General features: G+C 35.3%; 1 protein-coding gene across 2 annotated transcripts; it reads left to right on the top strand.

Moving 5' to 3' along the window:
• Window positions 1-7923: 7923 nt before the first annotated feature.
• On the top strand, window positions 7924-25202 carry LOC124170511 (plasminogen receptor (KT)). Of its 2 annotated transcripts, none has more exons than XM_046549281.1 (5): window positions 7924-8025; window positions 8620-8728; window positions 9534-9664; window positions 16182-16291; window positions 16779-25202. In XM_046549281.1, exons 2-5 carry the CDS (start codon window positions 8648-8650, stop codon window positions 16916-16918), a joined length of 462 nt encoding a protein of 153 aa, XP_046405237.1. In that variant the 5' UTR covers window positions 7924-8025; window positions 8620-8647; the 3' UTR covers window positions 16919-25202. The 2 variants fall into 2 exon arrangements, with proteins under 2 accessions (XP_046405237.1, XP_046405238.1); XM_046549282.1 differs by lacking the exon at window positions 7924-8025 and adding an exon at window positions 8512-8527.
• The last annotated feature ends 839 nt before the right edge of the window (window positions 25203-26041 follow it).

Raw genomic sequence — 26041 nt, 5'->3', positions numbered from 1 at the left:
GCCCCTCGCTGGGTACGCCCATGCAGTCAAGCAGCGATGGGGAAGTTTCTGAAAATTCTCTGCCACAGCCGCACAGTGGTCCCAAATCGAAAAAAGCTGGCCAAAATTAATTACGCTGTTGTTATTATATATATATTTGACTTAACGGTCTATTCCATTGTTTTTGATCTGCTTATTCTGAATTTATAACTATTTTGTATATATTTGCAATGCTTTTACTGTTATTTAACATTTTGTTTAAACAAATAATTTTTATCATTGGAATTTGAGATTATCCACGCGACAGTAAATAGAAATAATACGTCTCATAAAACTGAATTAGTTATTTAAAACATATACATTTATGCATTTAAAATGAAATGCATTGTTTATTTTTGGACAATGTTTGAGCAAATGATTTTGAATGAACCAAGAGAACATTTTCTACTTTCTCATATGTTTGATCGTATTTGATACAAACAATAAGTTAATATTATTTGGAAATTTATATTATAAGTCTATTATTAAAATTATTGGTCTGCATTTATTTCTTAAAAAATTATAACATCTAATTCTAATTAAATAGACGCTTTTATAGTTCCTTGAAACGTGCCAATGGATTTGACAGCAATTTTAAACGGGGCTCCTTATTTCACAAGTTTCAATTGAGGCATTATTACAATCATTGAAATGTCATAAACAATATTTTATAATTCCTAAAACTCAAGTTAAACGCCAAATTTATTGAACCTTGCTTGATAACATTGGATCTGAAGTTAGGATTAATCTTTTAAACAGGTTTCATTCGTTGCAATCCTGGAAAATTTCCTTGCAGGATGCTCCCTGAATCTTCTTATGTCCTTATTCCTCGCCTCCATTGCCTCGTCGGACAAGTGGCCAATAGGAAGGGTAGTGTCTTTAGATGTCCGTCGGAGGAGCAAGTACTGATGTTTCGTGAAATACCAGAAACGATCATGGAAAGGGCTTCTTCGGGAGAGAGTGGACTTTGCGCAACATCCTTGGCTCTCCATTTCGATAACACTCTCCGCGCTCTTGAGAGAATGGTTGTTGTTACCTCTATTATAATTTTCGCCACGAACTCATCGCATTTGCTTCGATAACTCATGGATGTTCTGCTGGCGATGTGCTGGCTCTAAGATCTGCAGTTTTCCTTCTCTTGACCCTTTCTCTGTTCTTCTCAAATTTTTTTGGTCGACCAAATTCAGCTAACACTGAAGAGCCTTCAAAAGTAGCAATTTTGATTAAATTGTTTATTCCTCTGTGGTGAGTATAAAGTTTCATTATAAAAATCCGATTTATCAGGCTTTTTCTCTATTTTTGTGGGTTGATATTATGTAGAAAGAGGACATTTAGGCATGGAATTTCTAAAATTGCATAGGATTTGGTTTTAATGATTATTTCATCCTATTTATTTTTCCATGTTAAATTGTTTATTCCTCTCTCGTACGCAAAAAAAAATTCATTCTATAAATCCGATTTATCAGGCTTTTTCTCTATTCTAGTGGGTTGATATCATGTAGAAAAAGGGTATTTAGATATGGAATTTCTAAAATTGCATATGATTTGTGTTATAATGAGTATTTCATCTTACGTATTTTTCCATGTTAAATTGTTTATTCCTCTGTGGTGCGTAAAAAGTGTCATTCTATAAATACGATAATCTTTTTCTCTATTTTAGTTGGTTCATAGTATGTTGAAAGAGGATATTTAATAATGGAATTTCTTAAATAACATAAATATTGTGTTATAATGAGTATTTCATCATAAGTCATTTTCTATGTTAAATTGTTTATTCCTCTGTGGTACGTACAAAGTGTCATTCTATAAATCCGATAAATCTGACTTTTTCTCTATTTCTGTGGGTTTATATTATGTAGAAAGAGGATATTTAGACATGGAATTTCTAACATTGCATAGGGTTTGGGTTTTAATGAGTATTTTATCTTGCGTAATTTTCCATGTTAAATTGTTTATTCCTCTGTGGCGCGTAAAAAATGTCATTGTATAAATACGATAAATATGTCTTTTTTTCTTTTTTGTGGGTTGATATTATGGAGAAAGAGGATATTTAGACATTGAATTTCTAAAATTGCATAGGATTTTTGTTATAATGTGTATTTCATCTTATGTCATTTTCCATGTTAAGACATTGAATTAAGTAGAATGAATATCACTCTAAACTCATCACAAATTCCGCATTAAATACTTACTGGATTTACTGGGTAGACGTTGAAATAAAGGCGGAGGAAATTTTGACTCCTCATTTAGCCAATCAGCGAACTTTCTTCTAAAAAACCTGATATTTATTTTGCTTTCCTTCCACCGGCGAAGATAATGAGAGAAAAAAGCATTTCTCTGCAAATTTTTACAGGATAAATTTCGAATTAACGTCCTCATCTAACTCTTAATTATTCCTCAAGAAGTCCAATACGTATTGGTTTATAAACGATGTGGACCCTTTTCCACTTTCAAGAAATTTTTCTTGCATCTCAAGACGCGTGAAAAATCTCATATCCACTGAGGTCTTAGCCAGAGCCACTAACAACGACAGTCAAATCAAATACCCTTATTGCATCAAAAGTAATATTAGAATTGTTTGGCAGGGGTTATCGAACAACAGTGCACTAAAACACTAAGGGCGCTCTTTTTCAACCCTACAAGTCTTCTTTATAAAAGTTCTAGGATACTCGAATTGTTCATGACTCGATCTTCACGCTTAAGGGAACTCACTTTCGCGTCTTTCGTTTGGCAAAATCTGAGTTTAACTGACTTTTGGCAAGAAAATTTCGTGCAAGCGATGTCTAGAAGTAATTTTGGTTTTCCATAGTTTGAGGTTCGCAAGCCATTATCTCCATTTTCTAGGGAAATTCCCATTTGAAGGGTGAGGAGGCTTACTCCGTTCATCCCCGGTGGCCAAAGTACAATTCATTACAAGTTAACAGAGAGCGGTGGTTTGGATTTCCCAGTGGGCGCAATAAATAGCTTAGGCCTTTTTGGCAGTCTTTTGCCCTGCATGCGGTTGAGGAGGCCGCTAAGGAGGCGATAGAGGGTCAATGTGCAGCGTGAGGACGAAAACTAATCCGTCTAACGGAAGGAAAGGGTGGAGTAGCATTTGAGGGATTCTTTTTTGTCCTAAATGCATTCAAGTTTTTGAGCAGTACTATATGCACAGCTTCGCACTTTCGTTCCATAAATATATCCTTCCGCTCGAGTCCTTAAGCAATTTTTAGGAGAACATGGGCATACGTAAATAAAAGGTAAGGTCAACTGGAAACCATTAATGATAAAATGTTCTACGTATGACAAGAGATGTTTATTCATAAGGTAAATATTTGTTATAGAAACAAAATATCCAACAATATTGAATAACACCCATAAATACAGGATTTCCTCGAACCCTACCACGCGTCAGCCAGGCCGCCGCCTGCGTAAGCGCATTGCATCATTGTAGTTAAATCAATTCGGAGGTCGGAGTAGCGACTAGTAGCAAAATTTTTCTTTTCTACTGCGTTGAATATACTTTTCCCTTTTTATTGGTGCAAAAGACACCGCGTCGGAACGTGGCGCTCTAAACGATATTGTAGATTTTATTTGAAAATTCGGGTTAAAAACCCTAAAAGTTAAAATATATATATAAAATAGTAAACATAGTAAAACCCGAATAAAATTTATATCGCACGATATAATAATGTCTATATTTTTGGTAAAAATGTTTTTTGGCTCAACATATCGCGCAAAGATTGTCCTGCATGACGCTGAACTTCTTCAAAATCGACCGATTTCACGCAACTGTCATTTTTACGGTGAATACTCCATGTTTGGCGGATCCCTGCAGCTGTTCTAATGGACAAAAATAGCAACTTATTAGTGTACTTTGTATACCATATCCTGTAGAATCCGAATATAAAGTTAAAAAATTCGAAAAAACGACTTTTGGCCCTGTGCGCCGGCATTTGATCCCAAATCCACTGGGTAGAAAGCCAATACTCCCCACAGAGCACAAAATGTCTACTAGATATCTACACCATGTCCTCAATGCCATGGATATTTAAAATATCTACTAGATGTCTAGAATATGTCTCCAATGTCTTGAATATTTAAAATATCTATTACATCTATTAAAGATGTATACTATAAGACAAGGAATCAACCTTCATTGATAATGTTGCAGTCTCCTTTGAGAAAGCTGAAAGGAAATTGCAATCACACCAACCTGATCCCCTCAATTATCCTTGTTTTGAAGAAGGCTCCAAAAGGCAGTAAATGTACTATAATCATTAAGGAGACTGAAAAAGGTGAATAATTATGCTATACGGTTGAATAACCAGGACATTTACTCGATGTACCCAGTGCAGTGGAAGGATAAAGAAGGGGGGGAGGCGGCCGTCCCCCGTAATTTCTGGAAAAACTGAAAAGATGACAATATTGAATGTGGCTTCCCAACGGATGCTTCGATTTCAAAAGCTTAAAAAACAATACCTAAAAAATATCGATGCCTCTTACCTAAGAGGCGCCGCGGAAAGTAAAGTATCTCGGTATTCCGACCCAGATGCAGCCGTGTCATGGCAGAATAATGCATGAGGGCTCAGGGGAGCCCTTCGTGGATACAACACACCGGGGCCGGGAACCGAGCCCGTGGCTTATACGCCCAATCACCCGGGGAGGGGGAGGAGAGGAAGGGGAAAGGAAAGAGGCGCCGCCGCGATAGGAACCCGTCGACGCCTCTGGGAAAGGAAAGGGAAGGAAGGGACGGGACGAGGGAAAGACACCTCAACGCTATAGAAGCGAAGAGGGCCCTACTATTAGCGAAACCAGGCAAAGCCATTAAAATTCCAACGATTTTGGAGAATTTTCCTATAAATGAGGAAAATCCATCGATAAAATCGTTGGAGTCGAAAACGCTGGATTATTGGAAATAAAAGCAATGCACAAAATCGTTTTAAGGTATAATTTTGCAATGAAATAAATTTATTGACGCCAATTCCCCTTACTGCTCATGGACTGAGTCAAGGTAGATTACCAAATTAATAATAACAGTTATGAAAAATTGCACCTCACTCGCATCCATTACGGGGATGTTAGAAAAGAAAAAGGTATTTGATTACTTGCATACAGAGTTTGGTTCACTCAGAAAATTTCGGCCAACATATGCTATGGAATCATCACCGAGAACCAGTGTAGTAAAGGTGTTGGAATGGAGAAGTGATGAACATGGAAAAAGAAATAAAAATATAAAAGGAAATGCAACATTTTAATTTTAATGACGTTTGAAAAGAAAATTGTCCATTGTTTTTTGTCTTTTTGAGGCAAATGACTCAAATAAAACTGTTTCGTATAGCCTTTTAATCGTTAGAATATCGCCATATTTTACATAATTTTCCTCCACCCTCTTAAGACAAGTATTGAAAGCAGTAATGGCGTCGCCGTGTTATGCTGTGCGTAAAGTCGTCAGTGTGTTTGATTCTAGCTCATCATTTTCGTCATCTTCTTCTTGCACATTGCTAACTATCTCACTATCAGTCATAAAAAATGCAAAGTTTTCCTCATTACTTCCGATTAGCCAATAATTTATATGATCAGTATTTGGAATGCGGTGATTCCTTTCCGCAGAGTTCTGCTATGCGGGGGCGCAACTAAGAATTAAGGGTATGGGGGTTTTAGGCGCAACTAATAGCTACCTAACTGCTAAATTGCATACCCTCCAGGGTAGCGGGAGTTGCGGGGGCCCTCCTCCAGAAAAATTTTAAGATTAATGATTCAAAATGGCGAGTTTTAAGGCTTTTAGAGGGGAATTCGATTAATCCTAACACTATTCTATAAGAAATACGAATCCAATTAAGTGAAATGGATTAAACTTAAAATTTTCTCAGAGCTCTGGGGGGTGGTGGGGTTATCCCCCAAAACCCCCCACTCGCTGCGCCACAGCTAATATTGCTTCTTGAAGATCAGCATTGATGACTGCATCACCACCACCATTTTCCGATTCTTCTATGCCTTGTTTTGATTGTCTCTGGAGTCAAAAGGATACAGCGCAGGGGCGGATCCAGGATTTCTTTCTGGGGGGGGGGGCACATGCAAGGCCGTATCCAGGACTTATTCTGGGGGGGGGCGGGCACAAGGATACCCCGTAATACAAAACGAACGCCATGAGAAGGGACCGTATTAAAAATCTGGCGTATTTTTTAAGGCTCTGGGGGAGGGGGGGGGCACGTGCCCCCGTGCCCCCTCCCCTAGATCCGCCTATGATGCAGCGGGCAAAGTTTCTTCCAAGGTATAGTCAACATTTTGGAAATCACATTTTGCCATGCATTAGCAAGATGAAAAGCCACGTTTTTAAGTTTATTTCCTTTACAAATTTCTTAATGCCATCATTTTTGGTGACACTGCATAAGTGGATCTTTTTTTAATTTTTTTTACGTATTGTATTATATTTTGGTCCATTGGTTGTAGAAGTGGAGAGCAGTTAGGTTGCAAGAGTATAACCTGTACCAGATCATCCTTTAATTTCAATATTTCTTCATTCGGGTGGCCAGGGGCATTATTGAAAATTAGCAGAGACTTTGCTGGAAAATTTTCTATATCAGATATATTTTTACCGATGGTACAAAGTGCTCGTGAAACCATTCCGGAAACACTTCCCAAGTTAACCGCATCCTCGGCTTTGATTTTTTAATGTGACTGGAAGACTTAGATTTTTTAATTCTCTTGGCTGCTTGGCGTTACCAATCACCAACAAATCAAGTTTGTGAGTAATACTAGAGTTTGCGTATGGCATAGAAGAAATTATTTCTTTTGAATTTTTGCTGCCGGGCGCACTCCATGAATAAATGTTTTATGAGGCAGAAGCCTCCAAAATATACCACTCTCATCTGCGCTGTAAACTTGATCTGGTCTAGAATCTAGTTCCTCAATTTTTTCTTGAAATGTTTTTAAAGAAAGTTACTTTTTACAGTTTTGAACTTTTATATTTACCCTAGGCAACTTTTAGCCATATTTTTTACACATATTAAATAGTAATTTTTAGTTAAATTTTCATGTTTGCTATTTTTACAGACCTCCTCCATTATTTTAATTTATTCCGCAATTGCCCCAAAGTCATGTCGACATTACCCCACCATTTAGGGAAACAGCCTTTTTGCATAATCAGATTATTATTTTTATTCTGACTTCATAGCACCTTATAGTACCAATAATTTCATATATTGATTTATGTACCTCGATGTGTGCCTTTCCAGTAATGAGACCTAAGTTTCAACTCAAGTTTAGGTTATTAAAAAATAAAATGTCTTAAGGTGGCGCCATTACCCTACTCTCCCCGAAGTCTTGGTTGTTTTCGAGAACAAGAATAACTTAAATTTGTAATTTAATTATGTATCAATTTAGAGGAAAAAGCAAGTATGTCGTTCAGCGCGGGAAACTTCTGCGATACTTCCAAAGTATTTTCTTTTATTACTTTAAAATATTAAAACTGGTGGTATTCAGAGTCTCTGAAGATAATTTCACCGAGGAACTCGGTTTCACGATGACTCTGAGGATGCTTCGACAGAGCGTGGAGGTAGCTGATTATGCCAAGTGCACTGGTTTTCTCGACTTCCCACTAAATACGTAATTATGTATTTTGTGCGATAAGTAAATAAATATGCAAGCCTGAGAGTTGGCCGAATCTGGCCCGAAAAAGGTTTTGGGGAAAAAATGTGCAAGTTCTTTCCCTGGAAAGATACACAATTTGTTATTTCCCTCGGAATAAGAGGATTTTTGTTCGAAGAAACAAGATTTTAAAAATCCATTAGGATCTGAAAGTACCATTCCATTGCCCTGATGGCACGCAAATGTATCCTGGAATAATGCAATTCGCATGACATATAGTCTCGCTTTATTTTTGGGTGCAATCTACGCCGTTTCCCTTGGGTTAGCTTCACGCAGGAGGAGGGGCAGTTGGGAGTGGGCAGAATCAGTCCGAAAAGTTCGTGGGTGCTGCAGGTTTTTTGTGCATGTGCGGAGATTGTTTTCGGCATTATATTACAGGTGACATTCTTAATGATATTTTTTGCTGATTTCAAGTTAGTTATCAATGTTATTGGGTCTTGGCCTTACATGTCGCCCAGATGTTTTGTCTTCATTATGCTATACTTTCACTTTGTTTTCATTTCACCTGCTGTCGCGTTAAGATAAAGCTTATCTGAAACGCCTGGATAGACTAGCAAATAGTGTATTTTACGTGCGTTTCAATTTTTGGTGTACGAAATTTCCCTCTCATCTTCATTAAAAAGTATGAATGACGGAATATCGTGGACATGCTGGATGTTAATGATAGCTAAACAGCATGCATTATTTTGATATTATTGCCCATGATGAATCACAAAAGTCAATAAAAACCATTAATTTGATACCTGATTATCGGTTGTGGTTTTGTCAAAAAGTATTCTTGTAAATAAAATTTGTGATGCCCCTCCGTTTAATCAGCTGTTGGATACAGTCATTATTTTTTGCTCTTTCGAAATGATAATAGCTTTCCTCCGGAATATGAGTATTTATTTCGTGTGGTTTTTACGAAGTCGAAGATTTCAGGGTTGAATGATCGTGATCTCCCGACTAACTTATGTTTTTTGTTGATTTCAGGTGATATGCTTTAAAATTTCGGATTAAAATGGGGAATATATTCAAGAGTGCGGCGGAAGAGCACTTGAGGAAAAATCAAGAGTTCGTCGCAGAAATGAATAAAATTACTGTGAGTAGTATTTATTTCTAAAAGTGTATATCATACGGTTTGTTTATTAATTACAATGTTCTATTTCGCTTTTCTATTTAATATTTCTTCAGAATTTGCATGTGAGGTGTGTGGAAGTATGCAAACGGTAAATTTGGAACTGGTGGACATATCGAGTAGATTGATTGATGTAGGTAATTTTTGTTTGAACCCGAGGAGTGACCCAGTGCGGTCGATTTCATCAAATTTTTCTGGGCTGCATTTTAGTTATTTCGGGTGGAGTTCAACTTTTTCTCGATAAGTGTAAATTCATATATGCATGACCGTTGTAGGCTTCCCACTTTAAATTATTGTGCATCATAATGATTGGTATTATCTTAGCTGGTCCATTATCCTATTGGAGAGCAGTAGTTTCTTTGATGTTGCTTGGGCCAATTTTTTTAAATAATTAAGTTCAGTATGATGCATTTGAAATACTTCGATTAAGTTTCTCTTGCATAAATTTTTGGTTTTGCCACAAACTTGTATGGGTTATCTCTCAAGGATATAGGGAGGGTCCAATCCATATTCTTAGCAATTCCTTTGTATCTGAAGGAAGAATAATAAGGAAGGATGCACAAAATGTAGGTACCTCAAAGTCACCTAGGAAGAGTATTACTTTTCTATTTAATTGACTATTAGTGGTGTTGTTATGATCATTAATCTTATCACATATGTACATATAATGTATACATTTTGGATTCTCATGAATGGAGATACCTCCCCTATTTTTTATGCAATTTTGTAGGTGTAAGAAAAAAAGTAATTGGAAATTTTTATCTTTAAGGTCGAGAGGCAGATACAGATGCAGAATCAGATGCGTGAAAGGTTGATGTCCATGCAAATTGCCCGAGCACGAGAACTCTTGTATTGGCTTGGGTCATTCTATGTTTTGGCAGCCCTAGGAATGGTTGCTGGGTAAGTTTTACGTAGAATAACATTGGTGGCTTGGCTGTAGTGTCAACTTCTATTTGAATCGAATGTGACTTTCCTTTGATACATTACAACATTTAAAATATGTATGTCAACGTTTTATAGTTAAAACTCACTTGTTGGCTTGGTGGCACTGGGGTAAAGTCCCCGACTGCTAACCTAGAGGTCACAAGTTCAAATCTCTCCTGGATAGATTTAACACCATCCAGGACATGGATGTATGTGATTGTCAAACAAGTTAATTGTACCCCTCCTTAGCTCCATTTTGTTGCATCAATAAGGAGAACTCAGTCAAATGAAGTTGGTGCTCCTACCTGCCCGGTCATATGAAATCATTGGGATTGTTGTGCGCCTCTATTAAATAGGGTAAAGGAAATAGTTGTGAATAGGGCTGGGAATTCAGTTCTACAATATTCCAAGTTTTCAGTCAAGAAACCTCTCACAGGCTTAAAGAATGCACCTAAACAATTAAGATACTTAATGGCCGTGAAAACAGGAGGCCGTGTCACAAATTCTGTGTGTCTTCCCCAGACAGTAGAAATGTTTTAAAGCTGCTCAAGGTAGAGGCCACCCGATTCAGTTCATGACAAAATGGCAAAGTTTCTGTGGTTTTCTTTTGATTGCCACTAATGTTGCTACTTAGCATCAAAATAAATGCCTCCTTTTATTATGAGTAAGCTTTCAAAGTTAATGAAATACTCATCATCAAATAGTTATAATGTGTCCATTAAGAACTTATAAGGACAATATCTTTATTAAGTCGCAGCTGATCACATACTTCTGTAATACATGTATGATACTTCTCCTCTATCCGTCACTGTAAGCAGTAGCTCTGGGAACATTTGTGCCTATAATTTTGTTGTTGGTGCATTAATCCTTTGCGGTCCAACATTGAGGCTGGCTTGACAAGTTTAGTGCTACGAGCACTAGGCTTGTCGTAGCATCAGGTCTAACTCCTAGTTGACAGCAAATCAGGTAATCTAATGAAACATTGCCCTTGCATAAATTGCTTTGCCTTGTGATGTCGAGCTCAACTCGAAGTTAGACCCGAAGCTATGACAAGCATAGTGCTCGTAGCACTAGACTTGTCGAGCCAGCCTCGACTTTGGACTGCAAAGAACAGTAAATAGATACTAAAGAACAGTGAAAATGGATTTAGAATGAGAATCTAAGTGGTACAGATTCATGTTTCTAAATTCACCAATCATAATCATGAATTAGCAATAAGAAGATTGGTTTGACACAGCTCTCCATTCCAGACTCCTTTCTGATAGTGTTTTCATAGCGATATATTTCTTCTCTTTTACATTCTTAATAAACTGTCCTATGTAAATCCTTCATGGACATCCCCTGCCCTTCTTCCCTTCCACCTGTCCTGCTGCAATTGTTTTCATGTGGCATTCATGCCTCATAATGTGGTCAACTAAGTTGGTCCTGTCTTCTTCTTAAGGTTTTTAGGAGACTTCTCTTTTCTCCCACTCTTCTTAGTACTTCCTCATTACTTACTCAGTCGATCCATTTTATCTTCATCATCCTTCGGTAGTATTACATTTTGAATGTTTTCCAATCTTGATTTCTCTGCAGATATACTCCATATGTAGGATCTGATAAAATTTTTCCTTACAGATATACAGACTTGTATTCTCAGCTGTAAGTATATTCTTCTCTTCTTGTTAGTTCTCTAATTTTCCCAGACGTATCCTTTCACTGTAGTACAGGAACCTTTTCACACATTCTGGCACTCTTTCTGGGCATTATCCAAACTCTTACACAACCGTTTAGAGATCCTGTGTATATAATCAGTTAGCTTCCACTCCAATAGTTTCCTAAACTCCACTTCAGGCCACTTCATTTCGCTGGTTCCTAAAATTTCCAGGTTCAATCTTTGCACCTCCACCTTCAGGTTTTCTAGTCTTCCTCAGCTCCTAAAGTATCCCATGTTTTATGTTCATATTCTCATTACTTTATTAAGTTAACGATGTAACATTCGGGTGGTCCCTGCCTGGTGATCCAAATTGTCCCTAGTTACACTACAGAATATTTTACCTGAGAGAATTCCATTCTGTCTCTTAAAAACATTGGAGTAGCTGTGACTCCTTGTGTGTGTGTGTTTTCCCCTTGCCATCCATAGAATACACCTAATGCCAGGAAAATAATGGGCTCTTATTTAATTAAATAGTATGTAATTGGCTGTATGATAATGGTTAGTGTCACAAAATGTAGATGGGAAAACCTAAGTTTGAATCCATTGATGTTATTTATTTTTTCTTTGTGTTGACCAGAATTTGTTTCATTTTAAAATCTTAGATTTTGGTAGAATAGAATTGTGCTTTCTATACATTTCTGTTACTTTTCTCAAAGCTAGGTTTTCATGCATTGGAGCTCTTGTATTCTTTTGGCAAATATGGTAAATATTTCCATATCATCTCTAGCTATCCATCATGCCGTCCTCGTGTGAGTTTCTAATTTAATCACACTTATATCAAGGGTGCTGCCGACTTTTTCAAATGAGATGAGAGAAATATAGTTTGTCATCCTGCTAACAGAAGTTTTCAGGCCGTGGCATTATAAAATTTTCACCTCTCACTATCTTTCCAATAATTGCACAAGTAATTTGTTGTTGGTATCACTTTCAAGTTGTGGAATAATGAGCGATTGCTGTTTTTTCAACATTCAGAAAGTGCCAGTGCTCCTTAATTCTTGTGTTTAATTTTGTTAATGGGCACCAAATACATCATGTTATAGAACATGCCTATGCAATAGACTTAACATAGTATGTAACATTCTTGAGCTAGAATTTGGTTAAAGCTATATGCTCATTCATAGGATATCCCCTTAATCTATAAAACTTTCACCCTATAGCTTACCAGCATTTTAATTTTTTGTTTAAGTATCAAAATATACAGTTGTAATATCATTTTTCATCTGTCAAAATATAACTTTAGGCTTCTATGCAGAGGTTGTAATACCAAGCCCTGGTTTTCCGGAAAAGTAAAGCATGAATTAAAATATTGTTTGCCAGGAAATATAAGAATTATAACAAAAAGGTGGAATAACCTCAGCAACAAACATATTGATGACTTGTATGGGACATGGTCCCTTAGATGATTGATGTATCATTTCCCTCAACAGAATTCTGCCTTTATCACTGAAAGTAGGGCTTCTTTCTGACATTTATGAGGAAGCTGTGGAAAATTTTGGAGAAAAAAACCGCCCATAGTTTGTTCCTGTCTCATTTTCTGAATTTTCATTGCTTTTTGGAACCTTGTAACACTGTCATATTGATGGTTATAATTATTCTCTAAATGCTCCCAACACAGAGAGCAAGACAATAGAGACAGCTCTGCTGCTCAGTGGCATCACTCAACTCAGTGGTTGGCTAGAACTGAACAGCAAAAAATTTCACTTCTTTGGGAGTGATATTAGAATGGTACATAATAATAATAATAATATTTATTTATCACCGTTGGCAAAAATACAATGCATGGCTACGTCAAGATTTGCATTCAAATAAAGATGCAATATAAAAGTACAAAAGACATTAGGAGATGCGTTTACCATAAGTATTTATATACAATAAAAATACAGAAAAGGGAAAAACCGTACAAAAATACATTTCAATATCACATGTCTTTATGAGAGTCTTCAAGGTATTCAGAGACACTGTAGTAGCACTTTCTGAATAGAATTTTTTTAACCCTCCATTTAAACACGACAGGTGAAGAGAGGGATTTAATTTCCTCAGGGATGTGATTAAAAATTGTGGAGGCAGAGTGGTAGGGACCTTTCAGGCAGAGAGAACTTGAGTATTGTTGAGTGTGTATATTATTTCTAGAGCGGGTAGAGTAATTGTGGTAAGAGGCATTTGCAGGAAATTTGTTGTGGTTGGAGTGTATGAAGCAAGCACATGTCAAGGATATAGGGATCGACGGATCCAGGATTTTTTATGGACCCGAATTCGGATCTGATCCTTGATTTTCGGAGCTGGATCTTTCGGATCGGATATTTTCGGATCCAAATGAATTTTCAAATTCCTGCTATTAAATGAAGTAATTATTCAAGTTTATTCTGGGTACATAGAATCAAAGGAATGCTTTTTAGATTTTCATACACATTTTAATATTTTTATAAATTAAAATCATTTTTATAGGCTTTCAAGTTGATTTTTTTCAAATCTTTACATTCTCAGGACCTAAACTGTTACGCTTTGATTTGGAAATGAAAATAGGAAAAAAATTTCAGATAAACCACTGACCAGTGGCGTAGCATGAGGGGAAAGTCTGGACTCCCCGAAAGATAGAAACATGATTACTTTCCTCCGTAAAAGGAAAGTAAATATTGAAAAATCATGAATTTACATTAGATTTATTTGAAAAATGAAGTTTTTTTTGATCATGAAGGTTTATAAAATTAGTTTGAAACCCTCTACTTTGTACCCTGTTGTTTAAAAATTTTCTCCTGGTTTCGGACCAACCCCTAACGAAATTCCTGGCTATCCCACTGCCATTGACTGAATTCAGATTTTCCTCACGCACGTTTCCCCCGAATTTTGTCACTTTCTCATCGCATACCGACTTGTGTTTCACCCAAAAATGCTTCAGTATGTTGAGGTAGATTTAGCACTTCCTCACAATAATTTCGCACCACTGTGCATGCACATGGCATACATTGGTTCTCCTCATCTCAATAGAAATGTTTCTACACAATGAAAGACATTTTTATCTGTATATCATTAAATTAAATGGCAGCTGGGCAATCAGCAACACAATTAACAGTATTTAAAACAGCTTTAAAAATTCCCTCCTTACTTCAATCAACGAGGCTACAACTGAGAGAATCAAGGACGAACAAGTCAGATCTTGCTTCAGTGACGTTGTTGCCTTCAAAGGGAAGCTGGGCGGGCTATGTAATATATATCAGTTGGCGTTTCCAATCCGTCTCTACTTGTTTGAGGGGTTAATGTTGGGCTTGTTTTTTTTTTTAATTGTGCTGTTTGGACAATGTTGCATAATAGTATAGTCTAATTGTAAATAGAAAACTTAGTAGCAATCAATTAGAGCTGAAAAATAAACAGATATATCGTCAGGAATGCGTGGCATTTGGTCTAAGTCTTTTTTAAATCTTGTGCATGTCATCTAATTGTCAAAGCTATCGAGACATCTTCGGGCCCAGAAAGTCAATCACCCAGCATTTGTCATCTAGAAACGGAGAATTGAAGTAGGTAGGTCAGAAAAGGTCAGTTGGTGAGATGGGGAAGGGATGAAACACACTTCAATTGTTCTCATATAATGTGATATTTTCCTTGGAAGACAATGATTTATGGTCTGTGTGATTTCGGAAACAAAAAGAAAACAACTGAGGCATGGGCTGATGGACGGCCGAGTTTGGTTTTCTGAAATCTGCGACGTAGTTACTTTTGACGTGGTTATTATCCTACAACCCTGAGATTCCCCCAATGATTTTTCAATCTCTTGGGAAGAGTCACACTATGTGCCAATCATATTTTGCCTTTTTTATTTTCCACAGCTGAAATTCTGCTACGTAACCTCTGCGAGAGCTTTCAAACTAAACGGTTCATGAGTAGGACAAGAATCGCATGCGACGGCGCATTGGAAGAGAGACTCTGAACTCTTTCCAGCGTTGCATTCACTGAAGCTATTATTTAAATATCGGATCCAGATCCGATGTCTTCCGCGACTTTGGATCTGATGCATCCGATGAAGGGCAATATCCGTGGATATTTGGATCGGATGTATCTGATACGACCATCCCTAATGGCACATATATAGTGCATATATACATCAATATGGTTTTAGAGTGCAGAAAAGAAAAATGATTTGGCTAATACAGCTTTTTTAGTAATAGCTTTCAAATGTAGCAATAAAAATGTATGTATTAATGTGTAATCCTGTTGGTGACCTAAATAGTTTTGCCTCTTCATATTTTATCCGAATGCAATTTTCCTTTCCCATTTTTCAAGGCTTAAGTGTAATGATAAGAGTTGACCATGATAAAATATAAACAACAACTGGTAATTTCCTTGCTTAGATGTTTAACTCCACTACCAACCATGGTTTTGACACTGTCTTTTTCAAGGTAAAGGTGTATGGCACGTAGAGTATTGACTCTTAGTGTAGGTTTTGAAGGATTAGTTGAACTTAATAGTTTTTCCCAAAGTGTAACTTTAGTTCAAATAAAGTCTTAGATTTGATCAAGACCCATTTGTGAAAATATAATCAAGTGGATAAAATGTAATGTTCTATGTCAAACTAATAGGTATAGCATGAGATGAATTCATTTTTGTTTTATTTTGAACTTAGGATAGTTAAAAATCATGGGAACCCAAGGCTATCACATTTTCGCTGCATTGAAGTTTTAAATTACTTTTGCTGTTGCACTGTGTAATTGGAGTTGTGCTGCTAGGTTGAAGAAAGTACCTATCTTATTTTAATTTCATTTTGTGGCATTGGACTTATATATTTACACCATTTTCCCTATACAGATATCGACGTGGCCGTAAACCTGGCGTTTTGGCACCTCTTCTTCCTCTTACGTTTATTGTCGGCTATCAAGCAGATATGGCTTATGGTAATAAGCTTCATCGAATTAGAGGTAAAGTACCCTATTTATAATTTTATGTAGATAACCCTTAATAACAGTGTTCAATTGGGATAAATCATTGTTTCAGGCTTTCTTTGATGCATATGGTCAATATTGAATGTTTGTCTACCATTTATAAGCTAGGGTAACTGCTCTGTGTAGAGAAGAAACGTGTCCCTTGTCAATTTTTTGATTGGCCAAGCAGTACTTAATCCTATATCACTTTGTGCCTAAGTTATGTACCTGAGAACTCAGGGAGAGTGTTTTTGACTGTATCCGACTTTATTGAGTTTCAATTTGAACCTCCTTACTTTCATTAATTTTGGTAACAAACTTCAGTGATACATGGAATACATAATTGTGTTTGTCATGTTGAAGTACCTATAGTTTTCCCAGTTTCATTAAAACCACAACACGTCTCTCTTCACCAGCCATTAATGTATGTAAATATCTTTTCTCCTGTAAATTATTTGTCTTTTACATGACTTTCTTATTTCAGGTGAGGCAGAGAACATAATTCAGTTTGAGACAGATTTACTTGAACTACCATGTGGACTTCCCACTGCTTCAAGTATTGATCAAGCAAGACTGAAGGAGGAGGAGAAGAAGAAATTGCACCCATCTGTGCCTCCGCTGTGAATTATTCTGTATGGTTATTTCCCTACAGTTACAGGTTAAACATGTTTTATTTTAAAGAGTCATCTGAAAAATCTGTAAAATTACAGGCCAGTTACCAATCATTTTTCCAGTATAATTTTCAGCTAATCACTTAGTTGAGCTCGTGGCTGCCTCAAATGAACTAACTATCCACCTGGACAGTTACATCTCTGAAGAATATTTTACACTAATGTCAGGACGTATTTTGCGACGTTTTTGATATTGAAATGCACTGTGCAATAGTTGTGGGGTAGTAATTTTGAACAATAATAGTAGTATTACAAGTCTACGGTAATATTATATTATATACTTTGATGTTGAGGGTAGAATTGCATTTATTTTTTATATTTATTTAACAAAATTTGTGTCTGTTTTGATGACCTATTGTTTAGTTATGGGGATATATATTTTTCCAAATACTTTGTTTGGAAAAATATATCAAATTAATACCAGGATTTTTTGCTCGTTCAGTTTTTTGGTGATTCATTCGGAAGGTTATTATAGGTACTTTTTCAATTGTTTGTAAATATCCTAAGAAAGCACCATGCAATAAACTTTTTAATAATTAATTTATGGGTGCACATAATTGTTCAGTTGAAGTAGTGATGAGCTGCTATATCTTATTCATAGAGGTTATTTTTACTGGAGAGTAATGTGATGAAAAATATGAAATATGCACAATTTGTTGTTTACTAATCGTATTCATTGATACATGGTTAGTGGGTTGAATACTCATGGGCGAAAAGCCCTTAATTTTGATCAGTGTCTGATGTCTGTCAATAGGCATTGAACTGATGATGGCATTACTTCAAGTCTTGCATTGGGTATTCGCAAGTTTTCTTCCTAAATTCAAGGTGGTGAATGGGAATGGAAGCTGGGAAAGTTGGTCACTATAATGGTTAACATTGATGTTATTGAATATAGTAATCTGGGTTGAATAGAGATTGGATTGGACTTAGAATTTAAATATAAACCCCCATGTGCCATGTAAGTTGTCAAGTGGAAATTTGGCCTTCTAGCTCTCAATTTCAGAATATTCTATCTATATTCTATTTCTACTATTTCTTCCTTCCTTACACATGTTACTGCCATCTGCCTCAAATACTTTATTTTATGGGTAATATATTATTTGCCTTCTTCCTGAATCTCAAGCATTAAACTACCTCAGTGCATATTCTGATTACTTTTTCTGCCTCTTATAATGTCTCAATTCAACCAGTTGTATATAAATCCTTGTTCAAAGCTAATTTTGTCTGTTTTGTAATTACCTAGCTGTTTATGAAGGTTAAATGCTCTTACATCCTAAATACTGCTCCCATATTCTATCAAGTAAAATTGTTTTTCTCTCTCTATGGTAACCATCTTGTCATTAATCTATGTCTTTGAAGTTATTCTTCCATCATTATTGGAAGAATTTTGTGAATGAGCAATACTATGTATCACTTCAGCTTCATCCATTTCCATCCTGAATTCTGTGTAAATGCATGTGATTTTGAAGAACATTTTATTCCTCTATATTTCCACTTTGCTGAATTAACTCTGGCTTGCATGGCAGCCCAGGAGTTTGCTGAGGGACAGGTGCTGGGCGTATAAATAAAGATTTGTTACATAAATACCCTTTTTAAAATTTTAAAAGGGCTTATGCACTTGATTAAGCTCATTATCCTGCAGATGTGAAGGTATTGCTTAACAGATGATTACTTATAAGCTATCATGCGAGGGTGAAATTTTCACCTCAAGCTGCTTTTAACTAGTTTCATCTTCATTCCATTGTCATCAAGTTGAATACTGCTCAAATTGAGAAGGAACTGGGATTAAAGTTGGAAACATGGAGGAAATTATGCTCATTCATTACATTCAAGTAAATTAATTACTCTTGTATATTGATAACTTTTCACTTGGGTGAAATGGCATTTTGCTAGTTATATGTACTCTTTTAGATGGTTCTTTTACTCGTGCATGTAAAATGTTCATGTAAAATTTTTCCTCCTAATTCTGACAAAATTTGGTATGAAATCACTGATGGAGGTTTCATTAATATTATGGCAAAAAGTGGGATTTCCATTCTATATTTTCTGTAAATTGCAATAAAAAACAGATTTTATGGAGGTTTTAATAGTGATGCTTATGTAGGTAGTGGAAACTGTTGATTACAGTTTGAATATTGATATTTTTTTGGATACCAATATATTTATGGTGTGTCTTTACTTGCCAATCATGTTAAAAGTATTATGTTGGCTTGCCACCATTCTGCTTTTTTGTCATAATTAAATGAGGACTGCATTTGTAGTGAAAATACTTCTAGTTGAAAATGGTGCTACAGTTGGAAACAGCTTGAAGAACACAATCATTAATTATAAATTAAAGAGCTTAACTTTTCATTACTGTGAGCACCCTATTTTCTGTTTTTAATTTTGATGCTTGTATTCAATGAATGCATTTTTTTTTCAAACTGTATATAAAAAAGCATTTGTTTTGAATTGTTCAGGCTTTCTGGAACCTCATTAGGTAAAAATTATATTCCTTGTTTTAATATTGTAATTCCTGGTATTGTGTGCATGATGGCATGAATACCCATGGGTATTCATCAAAAATTTGAATGATAATCATGGGTTTTCAAACTATTTTTTGGGATGAGATGTGGGTTTGGTAGCAATAAGTGAGGGTGCTAAAAATATACCAGTAAACTACTTGATCAAAGTGAAATACGATATATATCATAGTTGCAATACCATGGGCATGTTTAAAAATTTGTTTCAATGCTATTGGTTTTCAAACTTGTGAAGTTTGCATTTAGTCATTATCGACATTTCAATCATTCATAATTTGTTTTATAGTACATATTTACCTCAGGTCTGTTTGAAATTGCATGTCATATTTGTTGGAGTAAATGATTTATCATTATTCTTATTCTACTCTTAATGTTGCTATGAGTATGTGTGTACACTATACTTTGGTTTTCTTGCTATGGTTGATTTAGTAGCTTCAAAATTTCAATTTTGTGTCCTGGTGTTTTACTTGTGCTGTATTCCATTTGTAAATATTTGATACATTCTGTGAAATTTTATTCTGATCCCTTGATGAGTTTGCTGGTGCTTGGATTTTGTGATATTTTTCACATCTTACATTCCAATATTCGTCTGTTAAATTTCCCTCCCATCATCTCTTGCACACATTTAGCTAATTCAGGAACTTTTGAGATTATTTTTAATGTATGTGGCTGATGGAGTTGATGTACATAATGTGGTTGATGTCAATGTGGAGTGGTTTTGATATGTAGTTGCGTTTTTGAAACCATTAGAACACAAACTCTCAATTCAGTCTACAAATTCTAGTTCTGAATAGCATTGCTACTCCAGAATTTTAAGTATATGTTTCAGTATTTGAAAAACAGTTGCTGTTGCATAAAGAGCCTTGGTGTAAGTGTGAGGGCTCCTATTGGCTTGGCATCAATCTTTGGTTTTAAATTTCAATGAACAGATTATTCCCAATTATCTTCTATAAGCTAAAGATTTTGTTACCACCTTGCAATCAGGAGATTGGTATCGTTCTTTTCCCTAATGTTTTTAATTTTCAATGCCAATATATGATGCTGAAATTAATTTCCAAATCCACTCATAGTGTGCTTTGAAGTCTAATTTCTATGTCTTAATCCCAGCAAAGTATGTCTCTATTATGTATTTGGAATGTAAGTCATGCGGAAGGTAGTGATCCTGTAAAGTCTAGATGTTGTGTCATATTTCTAAGAGTTTCTTATGAATTCTGTGTGCATTGTACCCTGTTTTTAATTTGCATTTCTCATTGGAAGCTCATCACTACTTTAATACTGTTTACTGTTGATGAATATCTTTGAATGTTAAAAGTGAGGGCCAAATCAATGGTGATGTAAATATGAGATTGTTGTTAGTTTTTGTCTTCTTATAATTGTTAAATGAGCACAAGGCAAAATTCAATTGTTGTTGATATTTGTAATGTTTTGAATGACTATTTTCATCAGAAATTTACAATTATGAATCCTATTGTGATCATTGATGATGTTGCTTTAGCAATAAGAGACAATACTTGCCAGACAATGAAAAGTCTAAGGCTCTCTGTGTTAATGAAATGCATTTATTTTCCTTGACTGCAGTCTTTTTGATCTTCATTTCTCATTTCACGATCATCAATAATCTTTCTCATATTTGCAATGATAATCTTTTTAATTTGATGTATTTGCTTGTCTGTTTGTGGAATGCATTACTAAAAATATGAATCAAGAGGGTTTATTTAGTTCCTAGGTCTAAAAAGTATGATTTTTGAATAGGTAATTCATGAAAATTGATTGCATGTACTTTTTAGTTGCTTTGGTAGTGGCAGCAATAAATATCAATACCTTATCGTAGAAAAAAAATAGTTTTACTCATTACTTATTTAATGCAAATTCTCATTGGCTGAGATGATGTTTTAATATAAAGATTTATTTTAATGCACTGGAACAGTTGCTTGGGGTTGAGCATGAGTCTACTGTCTGCAGATTGACTTGTCAGAACTAGGACTATTGAGTGAGCATGTAGAAGAAGGTTGCCTGAATGCAATATATCCAAAGATTGGCTATGTGGTTCTATGTAGGACAAGTAGTGGAAGTGTTGAATGCAGGTATGTTTACTTCCTTTTTGATATAGTTATTGAGAAAAATTTTTGATATCATCACATTTTCATGCACCTCTATTTGCTTAGTTATTTATTAATGTGTACATTTGTATTAAATCATATCATGCATGCACATTTTATGAAGAAGATGAGTAATTGAAGTAATCCAGTGAACTCCCCTTTACGTTTTTTGTTTAATTTCTAGAAAATTTGATGTTAATTGTAATCTTAGCGCTTGCTTGGAGTAACGTATGAGTAATTCATTTGTTACATTTTCAACTAGTATTCAATTTTAAAAATGCAATACCATATTGATATATTACATACTGAGGACTAGACCTAATTTGTATTTCTAATGTTGCTAGATTTTAAGATATATAAGCTCGAGTAATATGGAAAACCATGACATAAAAATTTAACTTAATCCCTGGAACCAAATTATGGTACACGTTTGCTGATGGAGATACAATATGCAGGAACAATTTTATCATTTCTGCCTTTGGTCTTTGACTGCCATAATAACTTGAATGAGATTATTTGAGTTTTTAAGTTCTAAAAATAATTTAGGGCTGTCTATATTTTTGAGAAACTCAATCAGATGTGGCGGTAAGCTTGATTGGCAAGTATTAAATTTGGGTTATTGATTACCAGATTTTTAATGTTGGATTGTATTCATGTTGAAACAAACACTGGTAAAACTTCATTATAATCAAATAAAAACTACCAAGGTTTTGGGAGTTCTGTGCCATTTTCTAGGAAATCAGAGTTGACAAATGCCGGGATCAGCTGTGCCATTTTCAAGGTAATCTAGAATGTGGTACAGATGTACCAAAACCTTAGTATATTTCAATAAATTAGTGTGGAGTATTCCAGTGGAGTGTTTGTTTAAACATGAGTGTACCATCCTTACTCAAGGCTGTGTCATAAATGATTTCTGATATTCATAGGAATGAATTACCCAGTGTTTTGCTGTTTGAGCATGCCTGCCTGAAGGTTAAAATTTGCTGAGACTTTTATGGCCTTAGGCAAACAATTCTTCTCAATAAGCAAAATTAAATTAAGGAGGAGTTTGAAGTAAAAAATTTTAATATCCACAGGAAATAGCTGGTCAATAAATTATCCTTTGAAGTTATTGTGTATCCATAGGAGGCATATGCAATGAACTTCTTGATAGCATAAGTCAGCATTATCGAATGTATAAATATGCGTGAAAGTGCAACTTTAAGTGAATGTTTTGCATTGATGATTGATTTTGCATGTAACGTTACTTGCGAAGACCTTACTCCAGGTTTATCTCCTGCACCTCACGTTAGCTCATTCGCACATGCACACATGCATATGCATTTACATCCACACATACATATATGTTTGCATGTGATCTATGAGAAGATATTTATATTTGTTACTACATGCAAATATTACTATGATATCATGAAAATATGTTCTAGGTCACATTGGCGTGATGTAGTGAAAATATACTCGTTCCGAGTGGTATGCCTTTAACTATATCAATATTAAAAATAAAGTTGGTCTTGTTAAGACGTAATTGTTGTTGATAAAATATCAAGTTACCAGAACTTATATACAACTCATTTTTGAAATTTTTTGTGGTAGTTACAATTACGTGTTGAATCAGCGTGAATTGTATATGGGCTGTTAATGGCTGTATGAAACAGTGGTCAGTGAATATTAAATATTAGTGTTCAATTGGAAGTTAAAATTACATTTTACATTTTTATGATATCCTCAATACTAGTGAGTAAATTTAGTATGGAAAAATTCAAAATTTTCAAGTATACCTCCTGTGAAAGTAAAATTTTTAGGTGATATTGTGAATAAAGTTTTTGTATTGGAACTCCATTTCTACATTCTAGTGGTCCTATTATCTAGATTCTTTTTTGAAAGTTTTTCGGTAAGGTGGAAGTGATAGATAATATGAGGCATGTTCTAATGCAGAAGAGTTTATGTATGAATGAGTTAAGTTTGAAATAAGGTTGGTTACTGATACCGTGACACTATTGAACAGCTTTGTAAATGAGCTGTTTGTGAATGAGGAGTGGTGTTGCAATTAAGTTCTTATTACAAGGAATTTCACCGTTTCACAGCATTGTTAAATCAATTTGACTTAAATATGGTATAATTTGGATTATCTAGGAAGTAATGGCTACTCAGGCCTTCAGAAATACCACCTCCTACATCATTGTAAATGGTTTTATGGGTTTATTTGTTATCCAATGTTTCCTGCTCAGAAGAAATGTGAGCAGTAATGGAACAGTCGACTCAGTTTCTGAGTAGCAAAGTACCGTTATGAAAGTGTAAAACTTTCCTCTTTGAAAGGATTTGCTGATATATTGGATTGGCCTTATAGTGCTAATATTATCTATCAACTCCTTAATTACGGGTCATTATTTCATGCTATGAGGAGCATTTTGTAACATAATTGAAGCTTTGGATGATATGAAGAAATAGTGAACTTGTGTGTAATAATTCGTCACTATTTACTGGTTACTGATAAAATGAGGTCTAGGCTTGTGTTTGATGTAGATGAGATCATATTATCCCACTAAAGGACATGACTGGAGTACTCCAGACTCAAGATAACAAATTCTAGCATTCAAATATGGAGTCACAGACTTCACTTAAATGATGTCGCTGTTTTGCATGTTTTGTATTTTTAGCTCAGCATATTGGACATTTTATCTTAGCTAAGAACACCTCTGCTTGCCTCAAAACTTGCATGTGATTTTTGTCTTAATAGTCGTTTTTTAAATTATGTCTTGGTTCATTTCTATTATCTAAATACTTTCATTTTGAATATGCCATGAATCATTCTCATGATATAAATTAGAGGCACTACTAAGTATATAAATAACTTTTTCATGAAATTATGAAGATAATTGTCCTTGAGTTTTTCTCCAAGGAGTCTGATTTTAAGAAGTAATTAGTGCCATTGGAGTTGGCTATCATTTGGGAATGCTTGGAGATTATAATTATAAAATTTGTGGTTTCAAGAATTACTAGCCTCAGCAAAATTGTTTTGCTGATTTACAACCTATTCCATACACTCTTGATTTACTGGGGTATGTAATGTCTGGTTAATGTCAACCACAAGATATGTAGCCTTTACCTTAATGTGATGTCAGCCAAGAGTTCTTGTAAGTTCCTGGATATCAACAGGGGAACTTTATACTCCAATTTAAGTGGTTTGAAAATGGTGAAACAGTTTTATCCCTCAGTAAAAGTGGTGTGAAAATGTTTGACCCAACATCATTGAACTGGGTCCATGTGATTTTTTCTCATGAATCTCTTATATCAAAAGTATTTTGGTGCCCATTGAATTTCACTGGTAAATCATGCCTAAATTGGGCCATATTCTGCCCTGTTGTATTTGCCTTCTTAATTGGAAATGGCCTTCTTAATTGATGATAAAATTGGCTCCTTGTTAGAAACATACCGATGGAATACAATGATGCTGTAAAAGAATATGTAAGGGCTATCCTCTTGATGAAAAATTTGGGCATTTGGCATTTGAATTTTTGTATGTTGATGTATTCTATATGACTAAATAGCTGAAGTCAATTGTTAATTAGAAGTAGTATCTTGTTGAAAGGTGACTGTAATAAAGGAATGGACCTTAGTGTGTGCTTGCTATCATTGTGGTGGGTAGAAAAATTTTCATGGGTCCTCATGGCGTGTACGCAGAAATTAAAGAAGTACAATGGAAGTGTGTGCTATATAGCATGCTATACACATATATGCTGTGAAGTTTAGATTGATAAAGAATTTTTAATAGTTTTCATGTTATAACTCAGGTGATAGTGAACAATTATTTTGATTTTCATTTCAGAATAGCTTACTTTGATATTCATAGATTAAATTAATCATATCTTCGTCATATTATTTTTTAACTGCAGTGCAGGTGATAAAATAGGGTGGTTTCCTATTTTATTTTTCTGGCCTAAATCAAGAGATTATGACTCCTGGAGTACGTATTTCATGCTCTTAGATTTTTAAATGATGATATCTCTTTTTTGCGATTAAATGAAAAGTGAACATTTTCAAGCACGCGAAAATGCGATGGCTAAGTATGAATGCTGGGAAAAGCCCGTGTGACGTCATTCTGGTTCCCTCTGCCACCAAGTGAGGTGACCTTGGGGCGAGGATATGTGCGCCGCTGCGATGCAGGCTGCGAGCAGGTAGCAGAGTACTCTGTTAGCAGGTAGTGCTTGGCTTAAATAAGGATTATAATACACTATCAAACGAAGGAAATTTTCTGACCATAGACAATTTTAATAGGTGATTACTAAGAGATGTTTCCCTGAGCTCTGTGCCACATGCATGCATTGGTAATCTCAGGCGATTTAATACTCCTGGCTACTAGTATAGAAACTAGGTCCCTGTGACGTCACGTGGAGTGGCATCGCATGGGCGCCAATCTGGTCTTTTTCAAATCGGGTTAAAAGTGGCCATTAACAT

The sequence above is a fragment of the Ischnura elegans genome, chromosome X (assembly GCF_921293095.1).
Source record: "Ischnura elegans chromosome X, ioIscEleg1.1, whole genome shotgun sequence".
In the NCBI taxonomy this organism is placed as follows: domain Eukaryota; kingdom Metazoa; phylum Arthropoda; class Insecta; order Odonata; family Coenagrionidae; genus Ischnura; species Ischnura elegans.
The sequence above is the reverse complement of the archived record's forward strand: the minus strand, read 5'-3'. Positions and strand labels throughout refer to the sequence as shown.

Bases quoted from the DNA above. Each gene is read 5' to 3' on its own strand.
- LOC124170511 (XM_046549281.1), top strand. From the start codon at position 8,648: ATGGGGAATATATTCAAGAGTGCGGCGGAAGAGCACTTGAGGAAAAAT. The intron at 8,729-9,533 runs GTGAGTAGTATT...TTTATCTTTAAG, and splicing joins CAGAAATGAATAAAATTACT to GTCGAGAGGCAGATACAGAT. The intron at 16,292-16,778 runs GTAAAGTACCCT...TTCTTATTTCAG, and splicing joins TAAGCTTCATCGAATTAGAG to GTGAGGCAGAGAACATAATT.